Source organism: Schistocerca cancellata, chromosome 5 (assembly GCF_023864275.1).
Source record: "Schistocerca cancellata isolate TAMUIC-IGC-003103 chromosome 5, iqSchCanc2.1, whole genome shotgun sequence".
Taxonomy (NCBI): domain Eukaryota; kingdom Metazoa; phylum Arthropoda; class Insecta; order Orthoptera; family Acrididae; genus Schistocerca; species Schistocerca cancellata.
This window is the reverse complement of record NC_064630.1, coordinates 413,018,098-413,028,340: the sequence shown is the minus strand read 5'-3', so window position 1 is coordinate 413,028,340 and position 10,243 is coordinate 413,018,098. Positions and strand designations below refer to the sequence as shown.

General features: G+C 41.2%; 1 protein-coding gene across 1 annotated transcript in view; it reads right to left on the bottom strand.

Annotated features, from left to right (window-relative positions):
* Positions 1–2,053: 2,053 nt before the first annotated feature.
* The window catches only part of LOC126188570 (photoreceptor-specific nuclear receptor-like), a 252,210-nt gene continuing 244,020 nt past the window's right edge, over positions 2,054–10,243 (bottom strand). The window contains exon 10 of the mRNA XM_049930172.1: positions 2,054–5,981. Coding sequence (XP_049786129.1) covers positions 5,743–5,981 — 239 coding nt within the window. The 3' untranslated portion in view covers positions 2,054–5,742. The remainder of the gene's footprint in view (positions 5,982–10,243) is intronic.

Sequence of the window (10,243 nt, the reverse complement as noted above, 5' to 3'; positions counted from 1 at the left end):
TTAGTCTATAGACGCTAACGCACTCACTGGGTGTTTTTGCTGATGTCTGGCGATAGATGGTTCAAATGGCTCTGAGCACTATGGGACTTAACTTCTGAGGTTATCAGTCCCCTAGAACTTAGAACTACTTAAACCTAACTAACCTAAGGACATCACACACATCCATGCCCGAGGCAGGATTCGAACATGCGATCGTAGCTCTATGAAGACACTTAAGTCGTACTGACAGCGGAAATATATAAACCTTTTCATTCTATCTCCGAGAAGTGATAATTAACTTCTTAATACTCTCAATTTTTGTCTGTCTCAGTAACAGAAACACCAAATTGCAAACGTTCACGATGTAGCGCCGTTGAGCTCCAATACCAGAGAAATGAAACAGCCACGCAGTTAACTGTTCTTGCGAGAACTGAGAGGGCATTGTAACACGCATGCTGCTCCATCCATGCCCGTGCATATCGCCATATTTCAATATTTTTCTTGATGTCTTATTTATCGTTCCGTTGACTATGTGTGCATTTGGATCATTCTAAAAAATTTTATTTGATCATAGATTCTGAGTATTTCATTAATGCCTTTTTATGGGATAATTTTTGGAGTAAGATCTATTAAGTTATAGATGTTGTTGAAATATGTAGCGCGCCTGCTATTGCTGATACGGGCGTATACTGATATTTTCGGTTATGTGTGTAACAGTTGGCTATGTTTTGATAAGATGTTTATTTTCATTAATTGGAGATGACACAGGAAGCGCTGTTGGTACTAATTTCTGGGTACGTTATTGTTTTGTAATGAAATTACGTTGACGTTTCTTATTGCTATTTAAAAATAATTTTCGCTTCGTAGGAAACGCAGCGACGATTTCAATTACGTAGAGGCAAGATGACGACTGCTATTAAAAAAAGTTCTGGAAGTTTATATAACGATTGGGTTAATTTAATGATTCTGCAGTTCTTACTAAGGTGAATTAGAGGCCGGATTCTGAGAGCTTCTCATATGTGATCTTCCCGTATGAAGATTTTGAAGGAAGAACAGAGTTAAAAGTCAACAGAATAGTGATAAGTATCGATCCCATGCTTGCTCTGTTCTCCCTCGTATAACAACTTCGGGATAAGCTGCGGGCCCTCTAGCGCAGGACATCGTAAGACATTTTACGAGATCCGAATGTCTCCACAAATCGATCTGCTTCCAGTGGATATCGGACAACCAACGCACTTACAAGCTTGCGTAAAACAAACAACTCCCAAGCATTACAATATTCCTTTCCGTTCTCTGATCACTATCAAGGGCTTGTAGTTAAGGTAAAAGAAGGATGGTCATCGTAATGTAGTCCGGACGTTGTCTTGAAAGGTACTTTCTACTGGGCAAACCAACAGCACATCTCATCTCCCATGTTCTCTTAATTCTGGCCTTAGTCGGAAGAAAATCGTCACTATTAACAGGTTGTGGCAAACAACAAAATGAGACTAAGTGTTAAAGTGAATACCCTTTGCAAAGTGCGATTACCGTAAAGTTGAATATCTTGCAGTTTTCTTATTGTAGGGTGTGCAAGGGGCGAAAACCCTAAAAATGGTTGATTATGGCTCACTCCGCTTAGTTCGAAGTTCTTTAACTATCATACCTGTAAATCTTTTATGATACTTAAAGTTTTTACTGCTCACCCGGTTGGTTTCTTAGTTTCGTAGCTTTTGGTAAGTTATAACTTTGAATGACAGAGTGATCAATGTTTTTGTATTCACGAAAACAAAGTGTACAAATGCTAAAAATTTCAGTTCCTTTGTGAACAGAAACCGCAATATAGTTTTGCCTTACGTTTCTGGATTTTGTACCTGGTTATTTTGGCCATTGCCAGGACTCATTTGAAATAAAACAAAACACGGGAACGCACATAACGTATGCAAGTGTCTTATGTATCCCGTGTATAATAATTCTTGAGTCGTATTGAAGTTAAGTTGGAAATGCAAGAATCGTACCATGTCCAAGGGTAATATTCAGTTGCATAGGAAGGTAAGGTTAATGACATAACTGAAACGTGATAAATATAACACTTTATTAAAATTTAAATACAAAAGATAGCACATACAGAAATTTAAGCCGGAGATTCTATTTTTGAGGTACAGTGATTCACAGTGACAAAAATCGACATAAATGTTATTTACAGATGATACAGTCGTCTGAAATTTGCATGCAGTGCAGCTAAACACATTGCTCATGTCAGAGTATTCCTAAAAGAATTACAGAAAATCTGTGTAATGAAAAATGTCGTACGATATTGTGAATTACAGTACTAAAACTCCTGGAAACATTTTTAAATATGTGCGTCGAATGCAAAAGATCTATATTACATAAAGAGAAATGCTCGCTTGTATCCAAAAATTGTTGTACATCAAAGATGCTGATAAAGTCGGCTTCCTATGCTACACTAGCGCCACTGGAAGGTTCACGGGACTCTCTGTCCCTTGCACAAGCACTTGACACTCGCGGAAGATCAAAATCAAGCACTTCACCAAAGCGTTCCTGCCTTCTGTACGGGGCCTTCGTGCACTGTTTATATTCTACGCCACTGACAGCCCAAACAAGGAGTAAAACCAGAGTCCAGTTCGTTAATTATTAATCGAAAATCAGAAAATGATGAACCAGAAAATGTAGTTAACTACACATAATACAAAATATTTTGCTTGGTAACATACGTTAACTGCATAAGAACCATGAATAATTTATGAGATTTTCACTTTGTGATATAGAGAATAACTCACGACCTCTTTTCTGTAATAGAAACAATTGGTATGGGGACAATGTTTTCAGTTTTGTACTAGGAACAACAGTGAGGCGTGCGCATATTTAGAACTTCATAATAATCAGATGCCATGGGAGGTGAAAAGAAAGAATTCTCGGTACAGGATGTAGGATCACCACGACCGAAACCATGTGTTTGAGCCCGTCATGGTTTTGCAGTAATCGACTTCAGCCGCTGAGGACTCTGCATTAGTAACAACAGCCCTTGAAACTCAGCAGTTTTTATTGAAGTATGCTAGCGTTGGCCATCACCTGCAGTATGACAAAGTTTGTGGAAATCAAGTTTGCATCTTTGCGCAGATCTTCTTGGTAAGCCATATGCTCCAGACCAACATATGGGTGTAACGCGAAATTAGGAACAAAGTTTCTTGAACAAGTATGGGAAATTACTGTCTGTAATTTTGTTGTCAGCCACTGAATTCTTAAAAATTATCATGAACAATAAAAGAAATAAGTAAAAGCGCTAGTTATTCATGCTGCTGCAACTCTCAGTTGTTCTGAAAGCTTGTGAGAATAATTCTGACCAACAGAGAATCTTTTACGTTCATGTTTTAACATACAGAGAGCGAGATTTTTCTCTGAAATGCGTTGCAGTCCAGAAGAAAATCATCACTAATTGGCTGTGCGAGTGTACAATGACCGCTTATTTTGAACGTAACGATAATCACCGATGTTTAAATATATTTGCTTATTTTTTATCAAACAATGACATGAAGTGTTGGATTAAGAAGTAGGCGAAGAATACCTGTCGCAATCACCTCACCAGGAATTAATGGCGACAGTGAATATATGTTATTGTACATTATTTATCAAATGGATACTCAAAATAGGAAAGATCTCGTACGCTTGTGGCTATTCGTGTTGAAAAACTGAATTTTACATTTATTTTTGTGCTACGTTTCCCACAAATTGAAATGCAGAAAAAGAGACACAATATAATAGGTGAAGTGAATGGGTAGCGTAAATATCAAGGAAATAAGTAGTTTGAGACACCTCCAGTCAGTAGTAGGAGAGCAAAGGGGCTTCTTATTTTCTTTGTCTCAACCACTAAAATCAACGATGGTGATGTTGGGAAGCTGTCTTTGGGTACGTCAAAAATTTCAGCTTGGACTCTGAGATATTTCTTCGCGGAGGAAAAGAAGAATTGCGCAAGATTTGTCTGTAGTTCACGTGGTACGAGTGCTTTATTGCTATGTTTTAGAGTTATCTTATAGTATAATTTAAATTAATTGGCATCTGACATTTAAGGACCGTAGTTGCTATGTTGTTGCGTCAATTACTGTCTACTGGCAGGGAACACACAGTTCCCACGATTTAAATTAGCCTTCAGGTCTCTATCTCGTACAAAGATCAAGCGGAAACTCTGAAAGGGTGGCAAACATCTGATGTTAATTCTTATTAGGTAAAGAGTCATGGTAATTTTTTATGAAATGGATGAAACTTTTCCGCCCGGGAAACTATTTTAAACTGTAGGAAACGCCGTAGTTCACCACCAAGAGCTGCTAAAAGAACTACTTCATTACAGCCAGTTTCAGGCTTTAGTCCATTATCATGTGTCCTGTATACCAAAGGAGAGGAAGCCCTATCTGGTGTACACGCTCACGAAAATTCACGAGTAGTAAGGCGTCACCTACTCGCATGAAACATTTGAGAAATACTAGTTTCAAAACATATTTCTTTTAAACTTCATTTCTCGAAAACTACTACTTGGACTGGAACAAGATTTTTGTTCATTGATTTCTAAAATATCTCTCTTACCGTCGGATCTTATCAAAATTTCGTATCGCTCTGTATTTTATATATGTACAAGGTGTAATGAAATTCACATTACAGCCTTTGTAAACACGTTTCTTCTACCAAAACAAGAAATAAATGTCCACTAAACATTGGTTCTAAAATGCATATCTTAAGAGATACGAGCACTTGTTCGTCTTCGATACTGTGAAACACGTCTCTCCAACAGGAAGCTCTTTGCTTTCCATATTTTAGAATGAGTCAGTATGGATCAAAACAACAAAAAATATCCATAAACATGAGCTGTAAAATACGTGCTTTAAGAGGTATGAGCACTTACTCGTCTTCGCTATTGTGGAACACATCTCTTCTATTGAAAAAATGCTCACAGCTCTTTAAGTGTGCGATGTAGAACCCATGGTTACTGGACATTTGGTCCGTACTAGCTCCTCCCAAAATACGTAAATCAAAGTACTTGCAGCAGAAGAGACGTGCTTTATAGTATCGAAGATCAACAAATGCCGATAGCTTAGGTATGCATTTTAGAAGCCACGTTTACTAGATTATGTTTTTTTGTTTTGTTGTAAGGAAAGTGTGCTCAAAGTCTACAAAGCGAGTTTAGTTACTCGTTGTATAAGATTCGGAGAACGGTAATTTCTGCAATTTGTTCAATATGTAACTCGTAATAAATGTGAAGTTTAAAGTCTCCGTCTCGCACAGAAATCGCAAGAAAATTCACGTATGATGTGTATAGTGTTTGCAAATACGTCAAAAATTTGTTCTTAATTTTGATTAGGGCCGGACGTATATTTATATATTTTTTTTTTTAATTTGAAATATGCTAAGTTTCACGCAGGGAGAAGCTTCGAACTTGAGAAATAACAGGCACAACGCTTTGGGCAACACAGTGAGTATAGTCCAGCGCCTTCGTTGTCAAATGCCAACTGATTTAAATAGGACTGTAGGGGATGAGAACCTGTGCTGGTCAATGTATCCAAGATTTCGTTCCTGATTCGAGGTACTATGAAGAGAAATGTGTTTGTGAGACGTGAGATGCTCCTGGAGAGGGGTATAGTCAATGTAAATGTGATGTCTTCGAGGAAAATGCTGTCAAGTTCTCGCTCCGAAGAAACGGATGATTCGCGACTACATGTGACTCCGTCTCACCGCGCGACAGAAGAAAGCACTGTTGGGGTAGACGGCGGCGGCGGCCTAGTTCTTGTACATGTCGCAGAGCACCTTCTCCATGGGCGTGTTGCCGATGGTGCGCTGGAAGAAGATCTGCTCGATGCGCGCCGTGGAGACGGATCGCAGCAGAGGCAGCATCAGCAGCAGGCGGCCGAAGCGCGGCGGGTGCCCGGGGTGCTGTCCGCGCGTGTGCTGGCCCAGCATCACCTGCGCCTGGTCCTGCAGGTTCTCCACCTGCCCCGGGTCCTTCAGGCCGCGCGTCTCTGTAACACCACGCCGTCCCACATTTCACCGTGTCCTTCCTTTCCTCTGTAATATAAGGGGCAGGCAAATGAACACGAGAGAGGTGGAAGTAAGTAAACTGACGTAGCCTTCTCGTATTACCAGCTGAGTCAAGACGTCGTTCTGCAGCAACGTTTCGTGTAGGAAACTTGTCGATACGTTGGCGCAGAACGGCGCCTTGATCCGGCTAGACTTCATCATCGAAATTCGTCGAGAAAGCCTGCATTATCATATAGTGAGTAAAAGTGTACATTATTTCAAAAGTAATCAGCATAACTGTTCTTTTAGAAAAAAACGGTGAATGCCTTCATGGAATAAATGTTTCCGGGTGCCTATGGAACCATGGTTAACCCAAGCGTGCACCTGCTCGTCAGAAGCAAATCGACAGCCGCCAATGTTTTTCTTCAGGGCTCCAAAATATATGAACATAGCATGCGGAGAGATCAGGGCTGTAGGGAGGATGTGTAAGGGCTTCGCAGACGTTGGCGACGGGTACGTGCATTATCCTGCAGAATGATGTCGTCCGTCAACATTCCTGGACGTTTCCACTTGACGGCGCTCTTCCATTTTTGCGAAGTGTCCACGTGACGCTGTGGTTTAATTGTGACGCCGTGTTTAAGCAAGTCATTGAGCAACAGGCCCATCCACTCAAACACAAAGCCCATCATGACTTTCCCAGAGCTGGGTGCCTGTTGTTTCGACTTCGATGCAAACGTTTCGGTGGAAAGCCCTTAAGGCCTTCCAAATACACTACTGGTCATTAAAATTGCTACACCACGAAGATGAAGTGCTACAGACGCGAAATTTAACCGACACGAAGAAGATGCTGTGATATGCAAATGATTAGCTTTTCAGAGCATTCACACAAGGTTGGCGCCACCTACAACGTGCTGACATGAGTAAAGTTTCCAACCGATTTCTTATACATAAACAGCAGTTGACCGGCGTTGCCTGGTGAAACGTTGTTGTGATGCCTCGTGTAAGGAGGAGAAATGCGTACCATCACGTTTCCGACTTTGATAAAGGACGGATTGTAGCCTATCGCGATTGCGGTTTATCGTATCGCGACATTGCTGCTCGCGTTGGTCGAGATCCAATGACTGTTAGCAGAATATGGAATCGGTGGGTTCAGGAAGGTAATACGGAAAGCCGTGCTCGATCCCAACGGCCTCGTATCACTAGCAGTCGGGATGACAGGCATCTTATCCGCATGGCTGAAACGGATCGTGCAGCCACGTCTCGATCCCTGAGTCAACAGATGGAGACGTTTGCAAGACAACAATCATCTGCACGAACAGTTCGACGACGTTTGCAGCAGCATGGACTATCAGCTCGGAGACCATGGCTGTGGTTACCCTTGACGCTGCATCACTGACAGGAGCGCCTGCGATGGTGTACTCAACGACGAACCTGGGTGCACGAATGGCAAAACGTCGTTTTTTCGGATGAATCCAGGTTCTGTTTACAGCATCATGATGGTCGCATCCGTGTTTGGCGACATCGCGGTGAACGCACATTGGAAGCGCGTAAATTCATCGCCATACTGGCGTATCACCCGGCGTTATGGTATGGGGTGCCATTGGCTACACATCTCGGTCACCTCTTGCTCCCATTGACGGCGCTTTGAACAGTGGACGTTACAATTTAGATGTGTTACGACCCGTGGCTCTACCCTTCATTCAATCCCTGCGAAACCCAACATTTCAGCAGGATAATGCACGACCGCATGTTGAGGTCCTGTACGGGCCTTTCTGGATACAGAAAATGTTCGACTGCTGCCCTGGGCAGCATATTCTCCAGATCTCTCACCAATCGAAAACGTCTGGTCAGTGGTGGCCCGGCAACTGACTCGTCACAATACGCCAGTCACTACTCTTGATGAACTGTGACACGTGTTGAAGTTGCATGGGCAGCTGTACCTGTACACGCCATCCAATCTCTGTTTGACTCAATGCCCAGCCGTATCAAGGCCGTTATTACGGTTAGAGGTGGTTGTTCTGGGTACTGATTTCTCAGGATCTATGCACCCAAATTGCGTGAAAATGTAATCACATGTCAGTTTCAGTATAATATATTTGTCCAATGAATACCCGTTTATCATATGCATTTCTTCTTGGTGTAGCAATTTTAATGGCCAGTAGTGTAGTCCTGATTTCTCCCCATGCGATATCCATGTTCTTCGAACCCTGAAGAAAGACATTAGTGGCCGTCGATTTGCTTCGGACGAAGAGGTGCACGGCTGGGACAATCATGGTTCCGCACGCAAACGCAAACAATTTTTCGTGAAGGCACTGAGATAAATGTATTAACCGTTATGGTGATTACTTTTCAAATAATAAACAGTTCACTTACTTTTTTCCATCTGTCTCATTTTCATTTGACTATCCCTTATACGGTTCATTTTCTAGTCAGGAAGGCTGGGCCGATTTTCCAGATTTGACCCATTGAAGGAAAAGAAAACAAGAAAAACACCGTACAACTGCGAGTAGGTTTCGCGCTGTGAGGATTCCGTACCAACTTAATTGTGTATATAAGTATTTCGTCTATAGGTTTCGATGGGTGAGTTCGGGAGTATCAAAATATGTAACATAAATGTCTGCATCTTTTGGTTGCACTGATTTAGAAGCTTGAATTTTTTACACGTCTAAGCGACCGTAGACCTCAGTATTTGACATAAATTTCAACTTGATACCTCTACCCGTCCCTTGGAAAGAGATGCCTTAACAGACGATCGTAACTTCTGCTTACATTTACTTCAAAGCTCACACTTTTTACGCTGCGAAGGCACTATAGACCATAGTATGTGACGTGAAACTTGATGCACCAAACTGTTCCAGAGAAAAAGGTTCTTAGCGGTCGGACAGATAAACACAAGACGTTTAAAAAATGACAAAAATATTTTTTCTTGCCATGTAATTACAAATTAACGATTTTCATATTTTTCTCGTTTATTTGTAGTGTATAACTTTGCTTCGTGCCAAATTTCATAGTTTTTATGTCAACAGGAAGTACCCTATAGGTTTTATGGGTGTATTCTCGACCATTAAAATATGTGACATAAATGAGCTTATCTTTTGACTGAATTGACTTAGAAGTTTGAAATGATTACACAGCCAAGGAGCCATAGACCTTAATACGTGACATAAATTTGAAATTTATACATCTATACATTACTGAGAAAAAGCGTTCTTAACAGCCGAGCAAACAGATAACAAGACGATCCTATAATGGTTCCGTTTTTACAGACTGAGCCACAGAACCCTAAAAGCAGAGAAAAAAGGAACGTTTAATAACAAGAATGCTGCTTTGCAGTTTGTATGTGCTTGGCTGCTGCTGGTGGTTCTTCCATTGAATTTGGGCGCAATATCTATGACGTCGTGCTGCAAGAAATGAAGTACTTGAGGTGGGCGCGACATGCCCGTGCCTGATCAGTTTCGTAAGTTGATGTTTTCCATCGCATACGCTGTGGCATTGATACTTGTGAGCAGTCAGTAGCAGAAATTAGAAAGACCAAAAGTGAACATGTTTTTAAACATTCTATGCTGAACCGAGAAAAACCAGCAGAATTTGCTGAGAAATGAAGTGAAGACAACACCGCAGCAGCCAAGACGAAAATTCTAATGGGGACTCCGTTCTAACATCGCACAAGTGCTAACTACAGTCTGGGCAAGTGGTAGCAGAAAAAAATCACAGTTCAAGTGGCAATACTACATTAATAGCTGGTTTTTAAGCAGTTTATAAGACTGAAATATGCTATGATTCTGTGAATACTCGTGTATTTGTAAGCTAATAAAGAGTTAGTTTTGTAGAAGATCGCAGTATAGTAAAAAAAATATAAAAAAATGAAGAATCCATTTCTTTTCAGGCAGTTACCACGCTGATTGGTGAGGCAGAGGTGACCCCAGGAAATATTTGGGAGGGAATATCCAGTTCTGATATTGACCTGACAAGCAAAGGAAACCTCTAGAAAACGTTGACCGGGGACAGAAAAAATGCGAACGATGTATTGCATGTTTGAGTATTTGTTTGTGTATATAGCAACTCAATGTCTTCCTCTGCTTATACAGTATACCCACCAACTGCAGGTGTACTGTGTTTTACTGAACGAGGTTGCGCCGTGGTTAGCACACTTGACTCGCATTCGGGAGAACGGCAGTTTGAATCCGCGTCCGACCATCCTGATTTAGGTTTTCTGTGATTTCCCTAAATTGTTTCAGGCAAATGACTGGATGCTTCCTTTGAA